Source organism: Mercenaria mercenaria, chromosome 9 (genome assembly GCF_021730395.1).
Source record: "Mercenaria mercenaria strain notata chromosome 9, MADL_Memer_1, whole genome shotgun sequence".
Classification (NCBI taxonomy): Eukaryota; Metazoa; Mollusca; class Bivalvia; order Venerida; family Veneridae; genus Mercenaria; species Mercenaria mercenaria.
Window position 1 is genome coordinate 81174894 of NC_069369.1, and position 25082 is coordinate 81199975.

At 35.2% G+C, this 25082-nt stretch overlaps 1 protein-coding gene across 1 annotated transcript in view; it reads right to left on the reverse strand.

Annotated features, from left to right (window-relative positions):
* Nucleotides 1-25082, reverse strand: part of LOC123546328 (uncharacterized) — a 234024-nt gene that overhangs the window by 70445 nt on the left and 138497 nt on the right. The window contains exons 56-64 of the mRNA XM_053550673.1: nucleotides 23933-24038; nucleotides 22394-22542; nucleotides 19453-19603; nucleotides 16946-17109; nucleotides 15497-15596; nucleotides 13966-14138; nucleotides 10854-10980; nucleotides 6591-6751; nucleotides 4440-4605 (exon numbers count right to left, since the gene is read on the reverse strand). Coding sequence (XP_053406648.1) covers nucleotides 4440-4605; nucleotides 6591-6751; nucleotides 10854-10980; nucleotides 13966-14138; nucleotides 15497-15596; nucleotides 16946-17109; nucleotides 19453-19603; nucleotides 22394-22542; nucleotides 23933-24038 — 1297 coding nt within the window. The remainder of the gene's footprint in view (nucleotides 1-4439; nucleotides 4606-6590; nucleotides 6752-10853; nucleotides 10981-13965; nucleotides 14139-15496; nucleotides 15597-16945; nucleotides 17110-19452; nucleotides 19604-22393; nucleotides 22543-23932; nucleotides 24039-25082) is intronic.

Consider the following 25082-nt stretch of genomic DNA (forward strand, 5'->3'; position numbering starts at 1 on the left):
GACATGGTTTTGGACGCCAACTGCAAAAAGCAGGATTATGTTTCTTGCTGTACAAAGTTAGCTGTTGATGGGTTTTAAAGAAAAAGCTTTGATATTTTAGGATAAAAAATGACCTAAACATAAAACTTAACCAAGAAATCTGATTTTCTAAATCGAAAAGGGGCCATAATTTTTGCAAAAAGCAGGATGGAGTTATGTTCAAAGCAACAGTTTTGATAGTTAAGGAGAAAAGTTGACCTAAACATAAAACTTAACCAAGAAATCTGATATTTTGTAATTAAGGGGCCATAATTCTTGCAAACAAGAGCTGTCACTAATGGTGACAAATGCCCCGCAGTGCCTTGACCTTTGACCTGGTGACCTTGACCTTTGACCCCAAAGTCAGTAGGGGTCGTGTACTCAATAAGTACTATCAGCATGTGAAGTTTGAAGGTCCTGGGTGCAGTGGTTCGCGAGTAAAGTGCCTTCATGCAGGAAGTTAACGTTGTGACGAACAAACGAACGGACGGACAGTTGAAAACTAATATGCCTCCCTTCAGGGGCATAAAAACAGGATGGAGATATGTTTCTTGCTGTACAGAGTCAGCTATTGATAAGGAACAGGTGTTGCAAGTTTTAACCAAATAGCTTTGACAGTTTAGGAGAAAAGCTGACCTAAACATAAAACTTTTCAAAAAATCAGATGAGCTAAAACGGACCTCAATTCTGACAAAAGGCACATCATTTATGGTTCTTGGCCTAATTACTCATCTAAAAATCATAAACCAGTTTGTAAAGTTTCAAAGCTATTGCTCTAATAGTATTCAAGTAAAGTGGACCTAAACAAAAATTTTAACCAAGAGATTCCAATTTTCTGAGTACAAAATGGGCCACAATTCTGTATGCGAGAGTTATGATTCTTGGCTAATTCACTCATCTAATACTGCTAAACATGTTTGAAATGCTGATACTGATTTTGAGAGAAAGTGAACCGCAACAAAACAAGAGCTGTCCATAAGACAGCGCGCTCTACTTTTCTCAGTGCTTGACTCTGAATTAGAGCTTTGCCAGTAAATAAAATTGGGTGATAGTAAATAACTATTTTGAGTTTCAAGTCAAAAGCTATAACAGTAACAGAGATATTTGACTTTTAACAAAACATTCTAAGTTAAAACGGGGCATAATTCTGTCAAAATTCAAACCAGAGTTATGGGTATTGTTTCTCCTGGTGTAGACATTGATGGTAAATAAGTATTTTAAGTTTCAAGTCAAAAGCTTTGATAGTAACAGAGATATTTGACTTTATCAAAAACTTTAACCAAAAATTCTAAGTTAAAAAGGGGCATAATTCTGTCAAAATTCAAACCAGAGTTATGGGAATTGTGTTTCTTGGTGCAGACTTTGATTGTATATAACTATTTTGAGTTTCAAGTCAAAAGCTTTAATAGTAACAGAGATATTTGACTTTTAACAAAACATTCTAAGTTAAAACGGGGCATAATTCTGTCAAAATTCAAACCAGAGTTATGGGTATTGTTTCTCCTGGTGTAGACATTGATTGTAAATAAGTATTTTAAGTTTCGAGTCAAAAGCTTTGATAGTAACAGAGATATTTGACTTTATCAAAAACCTTTAACCAAAAAATTCTAAGTTAAAAAGGGGCATAATTCTGTCAAACTTCAAACCAGAGTTATGGGAATGGTGTCTCTTGGTGCAGACTTTGACTGTATATAACTATTTTGAGTTTCAAGTCAAAAGCTTTAACAGTAACAGAGATATTTGACTTCATCAAATTTAAAAAAAAAAAAAAATCTAAGTTAAAAAGGGGCATAATTCTGTCAAAATTCAAACAGAATTATGGGGATTGTTTCTTCTGGTGTAGACTTTGATGGTAAATTAAAATTTTAAGTTTCAAGTCAATAGCTTTGATAGTAACAGAGATATTTGACTTTATCAAAAACTTTAACCAAAAATTCTAAGTTAAAAAGGGGCATAATTCTGTCAAAATTCAATCAGAGTTATGGGGATTGTTTCTCCTGGTGTAGACTTTGATAGTAAATAACTATTTTAAGTTTCAAGTCAATAGCTTTGATAGTAACAGAGATATTTGACTTTATCAAAAACTTTAACCAATGGCGACGCCGACGCCAGGGCGAGTGCAATAGCTCTACTTTTTCTTCGGAAAGTCAAGCTAAAAAACAATTTGAACACCAGTGACCACAATACCCTGTAGATTTTTTTTTAATCATATGAGCTAAACAAGAGGCCCATGATGGTCCTGAATCGCCCACCTATCCCCACATGACCCAGTGTTGAACTGAGTATGACGTCGTTATTTCTATTATTTGACATAGTGACCTAGTTTTTGAGCACATGTGACCTAGATACCATCAAGATAAAAAATTCTGACCAATTTTCATGAAGATCCCATGGAAAATATGGCCTCTAGAGAGGTCACAAGGTTTTTCTATTATTTGACCTAATGACCTAGTTTTTGACCGCACGTGATCCAGTTACGAACCTGACCTAGATATCATCAAGCTTAACATTCTCACCAATTTTCATGAAGATCCACTGAGAAATATGGCCTCTAGAGAGGTCACAAGGTTTTTCTATTTTTAGACCTACTGACCTAGTTTTTGACCCCACCTGACCCAGTTTCAAATTTGACCTAGATATCATCAAGGTGAACATTCTGACCAATATTCATGAAGATCTCATGAAAAATATGGCCTCTAGAGAGGTCACAAGGTTTTTCTATTTTTAGACCTACTGACCTAGTTTTTGACCGCATATGACCCAGTTTCGAACTTTACCTAGATATCATCAAGGTGAACATTCTGACCAATTTTCATGAAGATCCATTGAGAAATATGGCCTCTAGAGAGGTCACAAGGTTTTTCTATTTTTAGACCTACTGACCTAGTTTTTGACTCCACATGACCCAGTTTCGAACTTGACCTAGATATCATCAAGGTGAACATTCTGACCAATATTCATGAAGATCTCATGAAAAATATGGCCTCTAGAGAGGTCACAAGGTTTTTCTATTTTTAGATCTACTGACCTAGTTTTTGAAGCCACGTGACCCAGTTTCAAACTTGACCTAGACATCATCAAGCTGAACATTCTGACCAATTTTCATGAAGATCCATTGAGAAATATGGCCTCTAGAGAAGTCACAAGGTTTTTCTATTTTTAGACCTAATGACCTAGTTTTTGACCCCAAGTGATCCAGTTTCGAACTTGATCTAGATATCATCAAGGTGAACATTCTGACCAATTTTCATGAAGATCCATTGAATACCGTAGATACCCATGTATAATGCGCAGTTTTTTGACCCCCGGGACCACCCTCGAATCGTGGGTGCGCATAATACACAGGTATAGACAATTTTCCAACTTCAAAACAAGTTTGTTACCGATGTTCGCCATTTTGGTAAAGGGAAACTACTCCCCGCGCTTACTGTCTCCGCTAAAATCTAAGATTGCCGTTACGTTCCGTAAAAGATCGAATTGTTTATTTTTCTTTCAAACAAAATTAATTTCATATAAATTTAAAAGTATTTTGACGAAAGAAATGTTTATAAATCACAAAAATTATGTTACTAATTAAAGATCGAGAATTATCTTTAACCGAGATCAAACTGTGAACAACATAATTGACACGAGGTGACACGTTGATTGCCGGTAATTACTGGCTTTATGATCGTGACAAAAAGACTATCACACCTTTTGTTATCAGTTTAAATTGAGAAGCTCATGTCATTTTGAAAGATACCATTCCGAAATATTGAATCAGCTGCTATTTATTTATTCAAAATAGTGACTTAAAAAGGTAAAACAACAAATATAACAATAATTTACTGGTTTTATTTTCGAGAAAACAAAAATCGATAGTACCGTGAGACCGATGCTGCTCTCCGCCGTGGAGATAAAATTTATTACCGGTGTCGATGTAAACTCTACTTTCATTTTCCATCCACCTCAAAATTGACCAAAAATTTTTTTTTTTTTTTTTTTTTTTCCCAGGATTTTGGACTAAGATCGGGGGTGCGCATTATACACGGGTGCGCATTATACACGGGTATCTACGGTATTATGGCCTCTAGAGAGGTCACAAGGTTTTTCTATTTTTAGACCTACTGACCTAGTTTTTGACGGCACGTGACCCAGTTTCGAACTTGACCTAGAATTTACCAAGATGAACATTCTGACCCATTTTCATAAAGATCCCATGAAAAATGTGACCTCTAGAGATGTCACATGGAAAAGTTTACGGACGCACGGACGACGGACAACGGACACCGCGCGATCACAAAAGCTCACCTTGTCACTTTGTGACAGGTGAGCTAAAAACAGACCTGGCCATTTGGGCAATAGCTTACCCTTCTTTCTGGAGAAAAAAAAGCAGTTCTAAACTTTCAATTGAGCATTAAGCATTTTCAAAAATTACCTACCTGCATGAGAACGACCCCTTGGCATTACCGTATGGTTTAATATCTTGTAGATCTTGAAGATACAGTATGTTATTGACATTGTACAGACATGTTCCAATGATGTACTGAGCATAAGTATACATGGAAAACATTAGCGAGCTCTGACATGCGTTTTCTCCAGCTTCAACTAAAAACAAAGTCCAATTCAGTCATTTTGGTCACTAGCAAACAGTTAATTGAAAGAAGTGAAAAAAATAAAGTAAAAAAAAATAAAATAAAAAAAAAATATAAAAAATATATAAAAAAAAACAAGCAAATTCGATGAATTGGTATCCCCCGCCAAAACGGTCTGTGGTGAAAAACGGCCAATAAATATATCTGGCTAAAATTTAAGAATGTTACAAAGAAGCAAATAATTTCATTAATCAAAATCAAATTAACAGAAAATGAATGCTTTTTTTGGGCGGGGATGAGGGTACAAAACTTTACATGTTGGTTATAAATATTGATGGAAAATTAAAAAAAAAAAAATGGGGGAGGAGTGGGGGGGGGATGCATGATCAGGGTGGTGAGCATGACTGGGTAGAGGAGTGAGGTGAGAGAATGGTACAACTTTGCATGTTGATAAATATTCACGGACAGGTTTGAAAAAAAAAGAAATAAAACAAGAGCACCGCCTTGCGGATGCTGACGCTCATCTGATTTTTTTTTGTAAATTAGAAAAAGGGCCATAATTCTTGCAAAAAGCAGGATGGAGTTATGTTTCTTGATGTACATAGTCAGCATATTATGATGGTGAAGAACTGTTGCAAGTTTCAAAGCAATAGCTTGAATAGTTAAGGAGAAAAGCTGACCTAAACATTTAACTTAACCAATAAATCTGATATTTTCTAAGTCCAAAAGCGGCCATAAGTGACCAAGGCAAGGTGGCGACCAGGTGTGGGTACACAACTTCACATGTTTATAATAAATGTTCATGGAAAAGAATGAAAGAAGTTTAATGAAATTCTTCCAATTGGTTGGTTTGTTATGTACAAATCTGTGGATTATTAAACAATTAAAGGGCAATAACTCTATGGAAAATTGACCAATAAAAAAAGAAAATGGCATCGTCAAAGTATGTTGGTTAATATTTATTTCAAGTTTCATGAAATTCTACAAACTTGTTACTGAGAAATGGCTGCAGACGTGTATTTTTTATTAAATCAAGGGCAATAACTCTAAGGGAAATTGACTAATAAAAAAAAAACTTGATGTGCATCATTGCAGTATGTTGGTTCATGTTTTTTTCAACTTTGATGAAATTCTACCTGCTAGTTACTAAGAAATGGCTGCAGACGGCCATTTTTGTGCATTTTTCATTAAATCAAGGGCAATAACTCAAAGGGAAATTGACCAATCAAAAAAAAACATAAAGGGCATCATCGCAGTATCTTGGTTCATCTTTTTTTTAAGTTTGATGAAATTCTACCTACTAGTTACTGAGAAATGGCTGCGGACAGACATTTTTCATCAAATCAAGGGCAATAACTCTAAGGGAAATTGACCAATCCAACAAAAACTTGACGGGCATCATCGCAGTTTGTTGGTTCATGTTTATTTCAAGTTTCATGAAATTCTACCAGGTAGTTACTGAGAAATGGCTGCGGACTGACGGACTGACTGACAACGCCATTTCAATACCTCCCTCCCGATTTCATCGGCGGGGGATAAAAGAAAGTATCTCAAACTACTTTACCTTAAAATTCCAATCAGTTTTAAAAAATTTCCAGTAAATATATTTTCTTAACCAAATTTAAGAGATCGACATCCAAAGAAATTCTAGGCGTTTTGAAACCAATTTTTTGTTGAAGTCTGACATTTTCACCCATATGCAAATCTGCGATTTCGTTTTAAAACATGTAGGTTCAGGTAAGCTGTGAAAATGTGTTCTGGCATCTGATAAAAAGTTCACTTTAAATGCAAAAAAATGATCTTCAGTTTTCTCAAACAGCTTCAAACATTTTTAAGAATTATCAATGTGTAATCATAAACAAAGTTCAGGTTAACTTAAAGAGTAATACAAACAATAGCTATATCACACTGTGCTACATTCATAGCCAATAAACAGTTTGGTACATATAGCTATATCACACTGCTACATTCATAGCCAAAAAATTGTTTGGTACATACTTATGCAAGGTTTCAAACTTCCGTCTGCTGCAATGCTAGTTGAGATAGTATTATACTCTGTGCTTGTATCCAAGATACTTTTTTCAATTTCTTTGTACCCGCAGTCCATATTTTCTTTCTTCATTATTCTCCGTACACACTCTGTAGCTCTGTAGTACGGACTGTAACAGAAGAATATTTAAAAATTCATGGTGTATACAACATATAGCATTAATGCAATTGAGAACTTGAGATTTCATTCTTGTATATAGGTACATTTAGGATTTTATCTGTTATTTTGATAAAAACCAAGAGGGCCATGATAGCCATATATCGCTCACCAGAGTTGACCTGGCCTACTGACCTATTTTTTGACTCCACATGACCCAGTTTCAAAACTGACCTACAGATCATCAAGACAAACATTCTGACCAAGTTTCATAAAGATTTACATAATTGATGAATGGATTACTGCTATAAATAATAACTCCTATGTTGGAACTATTTTCTTAGACCTGACCAAAGCCTTTGATCTAGTAAATCACTCTCTGTTAATAGACAAATTAAAACTGTACAACTTCAGTGAATCTTCTATAGCATGGTTATCATCATATTTAGAGAACCGTTCCCAAAAAGTTTGTGTAGCTGGTCAGCTATCTTCTGCCCAAGATATTTCTGCTGGTGTACCCCAGGGCTCTGTTCTGGGGCCAGTATTGTTCATACTGTATATCAATGACCTTCCACTACACACAGGTAAATCATCAATTGACATGTTTGCAGATGATAAAAACAATATCTGCCATGGGTAAATCAATAACGGAAGTACACAAAACACTACAGGCTGACATAAACACTATTGAAATTGGTGCACTGATAACTCAATGCTTCCTATACATCTAAAAAAAAAGCTATGTACATCACTGCCTCATATAACAACAATAAAATAACAAATCACACAACCTGTAATACTATTCAAATGCAGGGTCAAGCACTTTCATACTCATCCACTGAGAAACTCTTAGGAGTGCATGTTGATAAACATCTAAACTGGAAGTATCAGGTTGAACAAACCATGAAAAATGCAATACATATTTATATCTTCTGTTACGAATAAAATCTTTCCTAAACTTACACTCCCGAAAGCTATTTTTCAATGCCTATATTTTGCCACATCTTGATTATTGCTGCACTATATGGGGAAACTGCAGTGACGAGCTTCTAGAAACTGTTTTGAAATTCCAAAAACGTGCTGCAAGAATTATTCTTGACAAAAAATTTGATGCCCCATCCGCTGAATTATTTACAAATTGAAATGGATGACTTTTTCTGACCGAATTAAATACAAAAAGCAATCCTAGTATATAAATCGATTCATGACCAATGTCCTAATTATCTTACTTCAAATTTACTCAAAAGCAAACATCTGATCGTGAACTTAGATCTAGAGAAAATGATGAACTAGTAGTACCTATGCCAAAAAAGGAATTTTTTTCGCAAATCTTTGCACTATTCTGGAACAGTTATCTGGAATAACATACCTAAATATATACGTACTTCAGACACCCTGGAGAAATTTAAAGATCGTACCTTCAGTGGCAATACTCTGACAGTAAAATAAGTCATAATTGCAATTAAATGTCAGGAAATACTGTCTCTACCATCTCTCTCCTTTTTCATTGTAAATAGTTACTTCAGTTGTTAATTAGTGTCCTGTATTGTATATAATCTTTCATTCTCATATTATTTTTTCTGATAACATTAACTTTGTGTGTTTTATTTTGTCATATTTTTATCCATGTTTGTATATAGCCATGTATATGTGGACCATATTGTAAATTGGCTTAGCCAAATATGTTATCCACTATAAATAAAGTCGTTATTATTATTATTATTATTATTATTATTATTATTATTGGGTCAAAACTGTTTTTCCTTTGATTTGACCGGTTGACCTAGTTTTTGACCCCACATAACCCAGATTTGAAACTGACCTAGAAGTCATCAAGACAAACATTCTGATCACAACTCATGAGTTTCAAACTTAAACTGTGGACTATTGTGTTAACAAGATTTTCCTTTGATCTGGCCTAGTAACCTACTTTTTGACCCAACATGACCCAGATTCAAACTTGACCTAGAGATCATCTATACAAACATTCTGACTAAGTTTCATAAAGATTGGGTCACAACTGCAACCTCTAGAGTGTTAACAAGTTTTTCCTTTGATTTGTCCAGGTGACCTAGTTTTTGACCCCACATGACCCAGATTTGAACGTAACCTAGAGGTCATCAAGAGAAACATTCTGACCAATTCTCATGAGTTTCAAACTCAAACTGTGACTTTAGAGTGTTAACAAGATTTTCCTTTGATCTGGCCTACTGACCTAGTTTTGACCCCACATGATCCAGTTTCAAATTTGACCTAGAGATTATCAAGACAAACATCCTGACTAAGTTTCATAAAGATTGGGTCGAAAATGTGGCCTCTAGAGTGTTAACAAGCAAATTCGATGAATTGGTATCCCCCGCCGAAAGGGCTTGTGGTGAGGAATGGCCAAAAATATATCCGGCAAGATGTTAAGGATGTTACTAAGAAGCAAATAATTTCATTAGTCAAAATCATTTTAACAGAATATGAATTTTTTTTTGGGGGGGGGGGGGGGGGGAACCAGGCGAGGGTACAAAATTTCACATGTTGATTATAAATATTGATGGAAAATTAAAAATGATGAAAAAAAAAATGGGTGGGAGAGTGCATGATAGGGGTGGTGGGCAAGACTGAGTTGAGAGTGAGGTGGGGGAATGGTACAGCTTTGCATGCTGATAAATATTCATGGAAGGTTTGAAAAGAAATAATAATAAAAAGGAATGATTTTTTTTATTTTTATTTTTTTTGTGGGTGGGGGGGGGGGGGAAGGGATGTGACCAAGGCAAGGTGGTGACCAGGTGTTTGGACAGAACTTCACATGTTTATAATAAATTTTCATGGAAAAGAATGAAAGAAGTTTAATGAAATTCTACCAATTGGTTGGTTTGTTATGTACAAATCTGTAGATTTTTAAACAATTAAAGGGCAATAACTTTAAGGAAAATTGACCAATTGAAAAAAAATGACAGGCATCATCGAAGTATGTTTGTTCATATTTATTTCAAGTTTCATGAAATTCTACCATCTTATTACTGAGAAATGGCTTCAGACATGGATTTTTTATTAAATCAAGGGCAATAACTCTAAGGGAAATTGACCAATCAAAAAAAACACTTGAAGGGCATCATCGCAGTATGTTGGTGCATGTTTATTTCAAGTTTTATGAAATTCTACCTGATAGTTACTGAGAAATGGCTGCGGACTGACATTTTTGGGCATTTTTCGTTAAATCAAGGGCAATAAGTCTAAGGGAAATTGACCAATCCAAAATCAAACTTGACGGGCATCATCACAGTATGTTGGTTCATGTTTATTTCAAGTTTCATGAAATTCTACCAGCTAGTTACTGAGAAATGGCTGCAGACGGACGCCCGTCCGGACCGATGGACGGACAACGCCATTTTAATACCCCCCTCCCGATTTCATAGGCGGGGGATAACAAGGCAAATATTGATGCAGGACACAAGATGGACGATGCATGACTGACAACGCCGGACGCCAGACAATGACCAGCCACAATAGCTCACCTTGAGCACTTCAACCTGGTATCAAAATTTAGAACGTAATAATTCTTATTTGACATTCAAGAGAGTATACACTTTTAAAACCTAAATCTAAAATTCAACCCTTATCATGCTGGACACAATTGATTCTGCCTTTGCAACGTGTGCAGATCATGATCAGCCAGAACATCCATGCAGTCTGATCATGACCTGCACTGTTCGCCATTCAGTCAGTATTTTTTTGGTATGCACCCCTTTTAACAGTTAATGGCACTGTCCAAATTGAAAGATGGACAAGTTTATTATAGAAATTTAGGAGAGCAAGGATTAAATAATGTTAATAAGGATATAATTAGCAATTTGGCAAATTTTCAACAATGCTAATTATAGATGATTCACCCTTAGCAGCCACCTGTATCAACTTTTTCAACATGTTCATTTCCACCAAGTTTGGCACAGAATGTGTAAACTTGAACTTGGATAATTCAAATGCCACCTTAAACCCATCCATCAGAACCCCACAAAATCCTTAAATAATGGGTTTTTTTTATGTTTCGAACAATTAATTACTCATACAAGTTTTGCTGGTCCTCTAGAGTTGGAGTGAATTTACTCACTGACTTGGTAACTTACTTGCAACTCAATTCTTCTCCCTCGCCAATTTTTAAACAGCCATAGTAGTGAAGTACGTAGTTAATGTAGTTTTGGTTGTAACATACACTTTCCGGTTCAGGCGGGCCTATTTTGACCATTTCAGTCCCTAGAAATAAGATCAAACAAATTCATACGATTATCTCATTTAAATGTGTACAGTCAATTACATTTCATAATATATATTTCACGCTGGTAAGAAACTATACAAGAGCTGTCCGTAAGACAGCGTGCTCCACTATTTGGCGATTTGACAGTAAAATGAATTTATGTCTCAATAAGAGACCTCTACTTTAAAAGGAAGATACACCAAGATGATAATGGTAAAGATATATTTTGAGTTTCAAGTCATTATTTTATACAGTACCAAAGTTATGTCATGGAAACGAAGTTTGTCAAAAAACTTAAGTATGAAAGGGGCATAATTTGGTCAAAAATACAAATCAAGAGTTATGGGGATTGTTACCACACATGCAGATGATGATGATGATGATAAAGATACATTTTAAGTTTCAAGTCATTATCTTATATTGTACTAAAGTTATATCCAGAAAGCAAAGATTACCAAAAATACTTATATCAAAGTATGAAAGGGGCATAATTCTGTCAAAAATACAATTAGAGTTATGGGGACTGTAACCACACATGTAGATGATGATTATAAAGAAATATTTTTAATTTCAAGTCATTATCTTTTTAAAGTACCAAAGGCATGTCTATAAACGAAGCTTTTGAAAAAATTTAACATGACAATAAATTCCAAGTATAACAACTTGGTGACCTTGACCTTGGGTATAATGGGTCCAGTCCCTGCACATACTTTGTATGTTGGACAATGTTTATGTGAAGTTACAGTAAGATATAAGCAATAGCAACAAAGATATGACAGAACAAGAGCTGTCATCATTTGTGACAAATGCCCCCGAAGTGTGCCCAAGAATGCTACAGTTGTCTGCTCAAAAAATCACATATAATTTTGTGACCTTGACCTGAGAGACCCAGGTCATAAGCGGGACAACCCTTCTCAATTTTTATGTCAAATTATTTTCAAATCCTTTGATAAATGGCAGAGTTATGGACCAGACAAGAAACACCTTTGACTTCTAAATGTGACCTTGACCTTGGAGCTAGGGGTCTGGATCTTGCGCATAACACATCATTTCAATATAGGGGACATTTATGTCAAGTAATTTTAAAATCTCTTCACCAATGGTAGAGTTATGGATTGGACAAGAAATATACCATGTCAGCCTTTAACATCTAAGTGTGACCTTGACCTTAGAGCTATGGATCTGGATCTTGCATATGACATGTCTTCTTTAATTATGGTAAACATTTATGCCAAGTTATTTCAAAATCCTTTCATGGATGGCAGAGTTATGGACCGGACACAAAACAGACCCTGTCAACCTTTGACCTCTAAGTTTGACCTTGACCTTGGAGCTAGGGGTCTGAGTCTTGCACACAACATGTCGTCTCATTATGGTGAATATTTATGCCTTTACGGATGGAATAGTTACAGCCCGGACAATAATTTACACGGACTGAAGCACGCACGCATGGACGCACACACGGACTGACGAACGGACAGTGTGATTTTAATATGCCCGCCTGCGGGGGCATAAAAACAAAGGTTGCCAAAAAAACTTTAACCTTAAAAATAACCTAAGTATAACATCTTGGTGACCTTGACCTTGGGTATAATGGGCCCAGCCCCTGCACATATTTTGTTTGCATGCTGAACAATGTTAATGTGAAGTTACAGTAACATATAAGCAATAGTAACAAAGAAAAACAAAGGTTGCCGAAAAACTTTAACCAAGAAAGCTCACGCCAACGCCGACGTCAGGGCGAGTAGAATAGCACCCCTAATCTCCAAATAGTGAGCTAAAAATGGATATTTCTTTAAAACATGAAATAAAAAGAAAGTCTGTTTTGTATGTAAGATCAAAGAATCTTTCACTCATGAACACCATATCTTACATTTGCATATTTCAGTTCAGTTCATGTAGAATTAAAGCTATATGTGATTTAATTAATACACCCTCTCCCTTCCCTGAACCAGTACCTCATTGTCAGTAAAGAGGAGGCAATTTGTCCTCCACCCACCCACAAATAATGTTAAAAAAAAATCTAAATATTGGAGGGAGAGGGTGTTAGCCAAAGCAATATTAGGGGGTAGGAGAGGTGAAATACCAATGACATTTTCCGTCCCAGAAAAAAACCCATCATTTATGGTAATCATAATTATGCATGTTTTCAGTGCCAAGAAATGGAAGTCAATCATGTTACAATTAAACCACCTGACCACCCCCTTTATCACTTTATTTTTATGTGACAATGAGATGATCTGTCAAAAATGATGTTTTGCAGTCAATGTGAATGAATGTTTCATTTTAATTCAGCAAATTTAGGTGTATTTGCCAGTCTAGTAATTAGAATTTGTTCAAAAATAAATTCTTCAAAATTCAACAGCTTCAAAACATAAAAGATTGCTCCATCTGGATTGATCCAAAACTAACGAAAACTTCCATGCAAAATAATTCTCATGAAAATATTGCAACTCCAGTAAACATTGTGCTTTTTACTTCATCGTTGTTGGGAAAACATTACAATTTAAAAAAGAATCCAGCTTGTGAATAAAATCTGTAAAAAGATCCTTTGGAAGCATAGAATGCAACCAAAAAGAATAATAACAGACTCGGTTTGATTGAGTCTGTTCATGAGAGGTAATAAAATATGCAACACCTCTCACGCCCCCTAGCACCGGCTTAAGCGGAACTCTATTACACATCTATTGAATGGATTCCATGATCCCAAAGGACAAGAAAATATAACAACACTGAATCCAAGTATGTGAAGCTTGTGAAAGTGGCCTCACTTTTAAATGTTCAATGTACCCCTCACGATTTTTTTCAGGCACTTAGGCAACCTTCTGTAAGCCAGCTTGATAACTCCCTCACATGACCTCCTCAATTGTACACCCCAAGCCTGGTTCCAAACCCAGAGGTAGGAGCATATGATTCAAAGACAGCAAACTTAAGTACCAAGTCACTGAAGCCCCTGTATAAACATGTCTGTGCTAAAAGTTTACCTAAACACTGATTCCAGCTGTCTTTGTCCAGCCACGATAAGTGTTTCTTGCCGAAGTTCAGGAATCGTTCATCATTTTTGAACATTTTCTTTATATCATCCATTGTACACACATGATTCTCATCCCACATCTTGAGATGAGCCTCTATACACTGCATCTCCATGTGTAACATCCTGAAAACATACATTATGTACTCAACCAGGGCTTCGCAATTTTCATTAATATAGTGTAAAAAGAAACCTATGAACCCCGGGTTGAGTGGCGAACAACTTAACCACAGACCATGCAAACTTCTGGCATATATGCATAATTAGTTTTACATTTCATTGACAGGTAACTTAGTTTTAAACCTGACTTAGATTTCGTAGTGAAAAATACAGTTTGTGCTCAGGTAAGCTAAAAAGTGACAACCAACTGCCATATAAAAGCCACAAGATGGTGCCGGGGCAGGTTTTTATATAAATTATGCATGTTTCACATCAGAGAGCCCTTTTTCAAAATTTTAAATAAACCACTGAATAAAAAGTTATGAAAAATTGCATAAATACACATTGAAATATTCTTTATCAATTGGTGTTTTTATTTTTTAAAACAAAAAATGTTGAAGTATAGTTTCAAAAAATTATTTAAACCTAACTGCCAAAAATTTGAATTTGCCGGGAGGAGCTAATGAGGTCATGAACCCTAGAGGAACAGAGAATGTAAACAATTCCCACGTGGTTAATTTTATCAACAAACCTGATGGTCAAAAGGCTTCGTATCAGTGGAATTAACACCTAGCTAGAGTGCATTGCAAAACTTCTCCAGAAAGTAATTTTGAATATTTAAACCAAATAGAATATCATAGTCATTTCTACAGTTATATTTTTATATGTCATATCATAAAAAATGTTTTAAAGAAATAGGGAACTACTAATTACAGACATACAGCGATAAAATATAATTTCAAATAGCTTATCATTTTTATTAGTCCTTATCACAGCAGCACTTGCTAAATTGTGTGTATTGTTCTGCATCCCAGACTTAAGTTTATTATTTCTACATTTATTGCTAGGTTATCTCAATTAATGGACCAGCCAGCAATGACAGAATTTTAGTTAAATGAATGTTTGATTTTGAGTTTCATTGTTAAATTTACATAAACAAGATTAAAAATCAGGAATGCTAGTCTTGACTCAATTTTTCATAGGACTGATACTGATATGGATGCACAATATGGATAATAATAGTTTTTTACCATCAAAACATGCAAACTAGTTCAAATTTCTTCTTCAACTGACCATTGTTTACATTTGCCTGTGAATCATTTAAAGTGAGCTATTTTAGCTAACAGACAGCCTAGAGTAGCGTTGTTATTTGATAGGCTCCTCCTACAAAACTTACTGCCAGGGTAGTAAAAGTTGGGGCTTTAAGTTACAAAAAAAAAAAAAAGTATTGTTATGATAAAAGATATTGAATTTGGTTGCCATGAGATCTGTAAGAATATCATTATCTGTTTTATCATTTGAATCTTTGATAAAACCTAGAATACCTGCAAGCTTCCTCTTCAGAAACCCATTTCATATATTCCATGGTCATTCCACATTTGCTTGTAAATACTTCAAAAACATTTGGTGCTAGGCAGAATTCACCTAAAATACAAAAATTATGTTAAGGGTATATTCCTGTTGAAAACTATCCTTGCAATTTAAAGAAATGGCGAAATTTTGTATTTCCGAGCAAGAATATAAATGAATACCTTTAAAGAAAACTTACTATAATTAGAAAAATTCTAACTTTATGTCTAAAATCTGATATTGTGTATTTAAGAGATGTTTCAACTTAAAATTGTTTTCTTGTATACCCATGACTGGTGTTAGAAATCTCTGCTTAAGACTGTTAAAAAGAACTTGAATTTTTGCTTTGTTTTATTTCGTTTAGTTTAAATACTATTTTTTTCAAAAGTATTTCATTTATCCTACCAATGGTCTTGGATTTTCTACACGTTCCATGTTTTCTTGTGTGTTTTGTTAAGTTTTAAGATGCCTCAACATAATTTAAATGACATGGTAAGTTTTTATACATTTAAAGAAGACCATCGAAACATGATTTCAAAAACTGGTGGGCATCAGGGAACATATATTAACCCTCTTCAATCCAGCTCAATAGCCTCCTCGAAGAATTCTACATTCTAATTTGATTTCAAACCCCAAGAGGTAAAAGGCCAGTAATACACACTCACCCCCAACCTCAGTCACTTGCCCTCTCCCCCAGTCACTCACCCTCAGCCACTAGCCTTCAACCTCAGCCACATACTCTCAACCCACCCTCAAACCTCAGCCACTCACCCTCAACCTCAGTCACTCACCCCAAACCAAGCCATTCATCCCCAATCTCAGCCACTCACACTCAATCTCAGCCACTCACCCTCAACCTCAGCCGCTCTCCCCAATCTCAGCCACTCACCCTAAACCTCAGTCACTCACCCTCAACCTCAGCCACTCACCCTCAACCTCAGTCACTCACCCCAACCTCAGTCACTCACCCTCAACCTCAGCCACTCACCCCAACCTCCGTCACTCACCCTCAACCTCAGCCACTCACCCCCAATCTCAGCCACTCACCCCCAACCTCAGTCACTCACCCTCAACCTAAGTCACTCACCCTCAACCTTAGCCACTCACCCTCAATCTCAACCTCTCACCCCCAGCCACTCACCTTCAACCTCAGCCACTCACCCTCAACCAAACCCCAAACCTCAACCTCAACCACAGCCACTCACCTTCAACCTCAAGCCACTCATCCTCAACCCACCCTCAAACCTCAGCCACTCACCCTCAACCTCTGCCACTCAGCCTTGCAGGACCCTGCAAATACTAACATGTTACCTACAAGTAACAACAAACTTCTCCACTTGAACAAGAATAGAGAAAAATATGCAATTTTAGAATCTGTTGTAAGTGAAATTTTACCTATGACTCGTCATATTGGAAAAACTTACATTTTTCCAGACTGACTTGTCGACTTTCAAAGATTTCATCTTCATGGTCAATCAGCGAGGTGAGGCTGACATCAGTGTTGGCGTCAGTTTCACAAGACAGGTATAACGGCCCGAAGTGTTGGATCAGGATATTTCTAACGCAGACTTCCATTTGTAATACAAATCTGCAATTATTGAAATACAGGGAGATAGAGTAGAATGCATTACAGGTAATGATATTCGTTTACACATGGTCCGTACAGACCTTTCAGACAAATTTCAAGTACATTTCAAGCGCCTTTTTTAAGGACAATGTTGCTCAAATTTTATCATGAAATCTTAGTCCCAAACCTTATATCAAATATTTCTAAAATTTTGTTAAAGCATAAATTGGGCTTTCTTTAAACTGTAAAATGCTGCCTACTTATGATAACTACCACTGCGAAAAATATGTGCATATACGGGAGTATACGGTCCCGTATATGTCTAATATATGAATATCATATAAAAGGTATCTTTCCTGAAAGTATGATCAAAACCTACGCCTTAAACATACTTTTGGACCTTGACAATCCCTAACTTTGAATACTGACATAAACTGTTGAAACGTATTTATGCTAAGTATGAATGAACGGATCCATGTGAGAAAAACATGAATGTCCAATTAAAGAATACGGGATTCCCGTATATGGAATGTTCCATATACGGGAAAAATGTTTCCGTATACGCCCGTATATTAGGAGTATACGGAATGCGTACACTCCCATATACGGAACCATTTTCCGCAGTGTACCTGTACATATCTAATCAATAAGTGACAAAATATCAACATCTTTTTAAATTATCATCTTTTTTTTTTAAGATTTATTCTTTCCAAAAATTCAGTGGCTGACAGAATATTTATGAAGATTTTTTGAGAAATTCAAGCTGTTTTTTTTTTCTTCAAATTTTTTCAATATTCAATATTACAAGTTTTTCAGTGTTTTAGTCATTTTCAAGGTCTTTTCAAGGTCTTTGAACACTGTATAATTTTTTTACATATAAATTTTCAGCCCTAATTTAATTCTAACCAATCTAAGCAAATTTGCAATATCATAATTTCTTTTTTTGGTAGAGAAATTTACCTTGACAAAATTACATGCTACTTGAAAGGGGGAAGTTACCGCTCATGAGAGAGAGGTAAAATTAAAAAAAATTTCTGGCTGCTTACTGAACATTAAATAGGTTAAACCAAAAATAAAAAAATTGACTGCTGTGAATTTACCTGATATCTTTGTTGTCACATTTAACCTAAAATAACTAGCTAAAGAAAGCACTTTCTATATATTCAACAAGAGCTGTCACAGGAGACAGCGTGCTCAACTATTTCAATGCTGGATAGTGAACTGGGCACATCTAAGGAAGCTGGAGCTGTCACTAAGGTGTTTAATGACTCCAATGTGGATGGAAGTATTGGACTATAGCTTAACTCTGTGTCAAATGTATTTAGTAATAACAGAGATAGAAATAAAGTGTATCAAAACATATTAAACTGAAGTTCTTAGGAAAAAAGGGACATAATTCACAAAACCGTTGCGCCAGAGTTGTGGGCCATATGTCATATGACAAGGATGATGGACCATACGTTATATGACAAGGATGGTGTTGTGGAAAAATTATTTTAAGTTTGAATCAAATTCATGAAGTCATAACAAAGATAGTGAAGAATCCTATGAATTTTTGCTGAATTCCAGCCAATTGTTGCTGAGAAATACTCTTGACTAGGATGGTGCTACACTTCACTAATGTTGGTTGATCAAAGGTCAATAACCAAGAGAAAATCATCCAACTGGAACATGAAGATAATATGTGCCTCTCCTCTTGGGAGTGAAGCTTCTTATGAAGCTTTGATGAATTCTATCTAGTGGTTGCTGAGGAATACTCCGTACAAGAAATGGTATTGTAGTATACTATGTTGAATACTAATGGGGCAAAAACTTAATGAAAAATACCTGACTAAAACACGAAGACAATATGTGCATCTCCTCTTAATAAATTCCAACAAGAGGTTGCTGAAAATTTTCCAGACAAGAATTGTACTACAGGATACTAATGTTGAATAATCAAAGGGCAATAACTCAATGAAAAGTCATCCGACCAAAACAAGAAGATAATTTGCACATCTCCTCTTGAAAGTGAAGCTTCCTATGAAGTTTCGCTAAATTCCAACCAGTGGTTGCTGAAAAATACTCCAGACAATAATTGTACTATAGGATACTAATAATCAAAGGGCAATAACTCAGTGAAAAGTCATCTTACCAAAACACAAGGAAAATATGCATATCTCCTTTTGACTGTAAAGCTTCCTATGAAGTTTTGCTATATTCCAACCAGTGGGTGCTGCGAAATACTCCCGACAAGAAATGCAGGATGAAAGGACGGACAGACAGGAGCATAAAAGTCTGAAAGAATTTCCTGACTATATTTACGTGTGTATCAATGTACTAAACAATTATCTACATACAGTTCAATACAAAATAATAAGCTACCTGCATATGTCTGTTCTTCCTCTGGCAAGGGAGATGAAAGAATACAACGTAGCACACTGATATCTTGCCACCATCTTCATTACGTTGAGATCACCACATGGATTAGCTATAATAACTGCGTTGTCAATAGGGACGAAGTTAAAGAAGTTGCCTGAAACACAGAATAAACTATCAGTAGTTGCAGTATTCTGGTAGTGTCAATTGTAATTTCAAGTTTCTGAGAACAAGGATCACTCGCCTGACATTCACAGCTGGATTGAATACTTTTGAAACAAGGAAAATACTGTTAAATTATTTCTAATTGAGTCAGTGGTTTCAGGGGAGATTTTCAAAGAAGGAATCTAAATGAAAAATAATGATTTGAAGGAATTGAGTAGAGGGCCGCCAAAGAACATTGCTTTGAAGTTATTTTCAAATTGAGCCTGCAGTTTCAGAGATGAAGATTTTTAAAATTTTCCATATTGTTGGCCTCAGTCGAAAAGAACATACCTGCATTTTTGCCAAAAGATTTTTAAGTTATTTTCAAAAAGGTAAAGTGTTCCCGCATCTTTTGCCAAGATATCGGATACAATTGCCAATCGCAAAGGTAAAAAATTGTCATGTGAGGAAAGGACGTAAAATAAATTTCATCGACGGGCGAAATTTGCAACATATTTGCAATGAGTCACCATTTTGCACGAAAGTACATAGTTTTGAGTGTTTATTAAAATGAAATGCAATAAATGAAGCTATCTGGAATTCTTTAAAATCATATCAATGCAGCGGAATGGTGTGTTTTTTAATACAGTTTTTGCAAATACGTCTTTTTGAAGCTGATTTCTTCAAATGGTATACTTCTATTTGCAGATACACTGTTTTTAAATTTTTGTCTTTTGTCTCCCGAAAATTTGGTATTTTGCAGGTATGTCCTTTTTGACTGAGGCCGATGATATAGTCATACAGAGAAAAGTAGTTCCACCTCCGCATGTTGTCATGTTTTTAACAAATTAATATGGCTTCATAGAATTTTTTTTTTTTTTTTTTGGTAGAAGGTCACTCAAGGAACTTTTCTATAAAATTATTTTGAAACTGAGCCTGTGGATTCAGAGGAGATTTTCTAAGTTTTCCGTACAGTAATCTGGGGAAAACTATCTCTGCCCCCTGGTAACCATGTTTTTTAATGAAACAGAACTATTTGAAGGAATTTAGTAGAGGGTCAGAGGACATATTCAAAGCTTTTCATAAAAGGAAAATTAGCCGAATCCCCTGCAGGATGTGTTTTATAATTTAACAGGATGATCTGAAAAATTAGGAAGAGTCGCCCAAAGAAACATTGCTGTCAAATTAATTTTCAACTGAAACAGTGGCTTCACAGGAAAAGATTTATAAATTTTTCTATATATTAACCATAAGGAGAAAACTAACCCTGTCCCCTGGCAGCTTGTTTTTTAACAAGACAGATGATTTGAAGGAATTTGTTATGGGTCACTTAAGGAACATTTCTTCCATTTTTTTTTCAAATTTGAGTCAAAGATTTCAGAGGAATAATTTTCATATTTTTCTATAAAGCCATATTGGGAAAACTAGCCTCTTCCCTTAGAGACCAGAGAATGATTTTAAGAAATTTGGTAAAGGGTTGCCAAAGGAACAGTGTTGTCAATTTAATTTTAAATTCAGCCTGTGTTTTCAGAGGAGATGATTTTCAAAGTTTTCCATATACAGTCAAACCTGTGAACAAAGACCGGTCATAGGAAAGAGCAAAAGTGGTCTTTGTTCACAGGTAGTCTTTTTCGGAGGGTTCACACTTCAAAACATTTTATAGGCATGGAATCAGCATACATGTATATATATATCAAGCACTTAAGAGGTAAACTATTTTATATAAACAGTATTTAAATTTATCCTAATAATACTTTTTAGATTTATATATCAACCAAAAGTCATCACCATCATCATCATTTCATATATCAAGAAAAGATTTCATTGTCAGAAAATGTAAAAAAGTTAAAATTTTGATAGCTGGAACTAAGCCAACCACACTTGTCTGTACAACATCAAACATGTGTTCCTGATAGGAAATTAGCAAAATGTTTAAAACATGACAAACATTTAATTTAGTGACAAAAACAAACCCATTATTCTTTTGCTCCATACTGTGGAGATAAAAATAGCCCTGTTGCAATGATTGACACATGTCAAAAAGACTGATTGTTCGCAAGAACGCTAAATTTAGATTTTTCCAAACGTCCAAAAGAAATTTCAAATTTTATTAATCTTAAAGAAAACATGTGATAAACTGGTTAATTTTATTAACAGATAATTGCATATTCAAATAGCTAACTGACATCACTAACTTATAATCTTATCATACTATTTATTGCATATCGTTAGGATGGCACATTTTTATACAATCCCGCCAGGCATATGTATGTTTTTGACAACACAAAACATGACGTCAGATGACCTTCAGCTTTTTCCGAAAGTAAAGAAAATGAAAGTACACAGGCTTAACTTGAAAATGAAACTCGCATTTACATTGGTCTATAGTCAGGGTTCACGAGTAGGGGTCACCCTGTCTAAATTAATAGGGAGTCAATTTTTGGCACTTTCTAACCATTTGAAAATACCTGGGCTTTAGCACAACATGTCAGCTTTTCATCTACGAAAAAATATTTGCACTTGGAATAAACACAAATCTTACAGGGGTCCGTAACGGAGCAACGGTATACAGAGATTATTGGAACTTCATCAGATCCTATTTGATGTTGTCTAAAAATGTCAGTATATGTCTCGGATGTCAGATGTTTCCATATTTGAGAGGTGCAGACCTAGACATTTTAGAAATATTTTCAAAATGAATTTCATGTAATAAATGTTGATTCCACAGAAGCGTGAAAGGGCCATCAGACGCTAATACGTTTTATTACGTTACAGACTTGGAAAGGACATAATATTAACTAACCTCGCACACAAGCTTTCAGCTCAGTTTTGTTAAGATTTAATGCTTTTAGAGCAGAGTCTTCAAAATTGGTACGCAGTCTGTTCCATTTACACTTCGTATCAGCCAGCTCATACTGTAACGCAACACACGACAACAGATCCAAGTAGGCACTGAAATATGAAAAAAACACTCCATACTTGAAGGTATAAAACATATTTTTCACTCAATGCCTTTATAAAGGCATGTTATATACCCATTTGGGGATAAAGATACAAAATCCTACCTGCTTTAACAAAGGAGGAGAAAATCTTGCCCCAACACCCATCCCTTTCATTTTTTCAATTATATCCAAATTTTCATTTTTGTTCAAAAATTGGTATGATTATCTTAAAAAATGTAATTTTTTAACTTATATTAATCTTTTTTTTTTTAATTCTAGAGCTCAAAGGCAAAAGGTTGTCTGCCTTGGTTGAACAGAGCAATGGGGATTTTAGTCCTGGGGGATTTTGTCCAAATTATGTCCCATTTTGTCTTGCATTAATTGCCCAGAAAAAATGTATGTTCTAACATGGCTTAATTTCTCTGTCTGTTAAAGTAAGAAAGTAATCAAGCATTGTATATTCTGTGATAACCCTTCGAAACAGTGAAAATATCAATTTTATTTCACCTACTAGTATATATTCTAGAATTTCACTGAAAAGCATAAATCAAATTTAGTATATTTGTTGTTTACATCATGAAATAGAAATATCTTCTACTGAGTCAACACCAGATGCAATATTTTACAAGTGGCATATCAGCCAGTGAAAAAATAAGATGATGTTCAGGAGTGAAAGATATTGGCTTTTGTATGTAAAACAAATTTTCTTTTTATTTCTGACATGTTTTTCAGTGGTTTTAAAGAGAATTTTGTGTATTTATTTTTTTCTCTGTACAGTCAACATAGTGCATGCCACAACCTGTATTAAGCGAATTTGCTATTAAGCAACTGCTTAATGTCTTGCCAGAACATTTTTACTATACAAATACATTCTGTTTAGCGAATTTTTCATTTCTCGACCAGTGACTACTCGAAATAAGTCCGAGCAGGTAAACTTATCTGCAAAAGTATCTATTAAATGACTTTGTACAAAACTTTCACATTTGTTTTACTAGTGGACAGGTTTGCACATGTATATACCTAACTTTTACATCAGTCGCGCAAACAAACAGTTTCAAAAGTCAGTGGACTGGGAGAAGTGTTCACCATATTAAAACAACTTTTGAACAATATTTATGGTTTTGTGCATGTTGTACATCAGCAGTTCGAATTCAGCATATAATTCGTCATCCTGAATTTACCAGAATCTATTACAAGGGCATTCTATTAAGAGACCACTTTTTGGCGGTACCTTGTGTGGTCTCTTAATACAATGTCTACTTTAACTGTCAGGAACATTTCTGTCAAATATTTCAATGATTCACTGAGAAAAATGTTATACAATATGTTCTTAAGATTTTTGTGCTAAGTTCTTACCTTGTGTAATGTAAAACAAAAGACAAATATTTTAAAAGCTACACCTGCATCTGTCTTTATTGCTAGTAGCTGCCTGGAGCTCTTTCAGAATTGGTCCACAGATATCCTTTTCTGCCCGTTCAACACATAGCTTTTCATCAATACATGGGTCTGAAAACATTGAAATAATTAAAATTATTCAACAGTATTGTATTGTCAACAGGAACTGTGATTATAATAAGATCTCCATGGAAGTCCATCTTTTTTCTTTTTTTGGTGTATGTATAGGGTGGGGGATGGGGGTGGGGTGATGGAATACTAAGAAACAAGAAACTAAAAGTGTATTTTTGGGGGAGGTTGTAGGGGGAGAGGGAGGGAGGGAGGGAGGGGATTAATGTGTATGTGTATGTTTGTAGTGATGTAATAAAGACTATTGCACTCTTCAAATTATCTTATCTCCACACACCTATATTCCAAGTTTAAAGTCTCTTTAAGTTCATACCTTGAGTAGTTTTGAAGTTGTGTTCCGGACACAAAATATAATGAACAGATTTGAAATCAGAACTCAACCTGTGAACTTTACTTTTGACCTATTGACCAAATTCATGAGATATGCATATCGTCTCATCACACCCACCTTTATGCTAAGTTTGAATTCAATACCTGAGATGGTTATCAAGTTATGCTCTGAACACGAAATATAATGACCAGATTTCACCTTGCTGTGACCTTGACCTTTGATTTACTGACCTGGTTCATGCATGCGAATATTAAGACAAAGAATATTAAAGTGATTTTTGGGGGATGGGTGGGGTTACTATGGGGGTAGTAGAAGTGATGTGCATTATTGCACTCCTCAAATCAACTCATTACCACCCACTTATATTAAAAGTTTAAAGTCAATACCATGAATAGATTTTAACTTGTGCCTCGGACACAAAAAACAAAAGACAGACTGGATATTTGAACTCAATTTGTTACCTTGATCTTTGACCTATCGGCAAAGTTCATGTGCTCTGCACAGTCATCTTATCCCCGCCTACCTATGTGCCAAGATTGAAGTCAATATCTTGAATGGATAAAAGGTTATGCTCTGGACACATTTCACCTTTGAGCTCTATTTGTTACTTTGACCTTTAACCTACCAACCTGGTTCATGTGTTCTTCATATCATCTCACTGCAACATACCTACATGCCAAACTTAAAGTAAATAC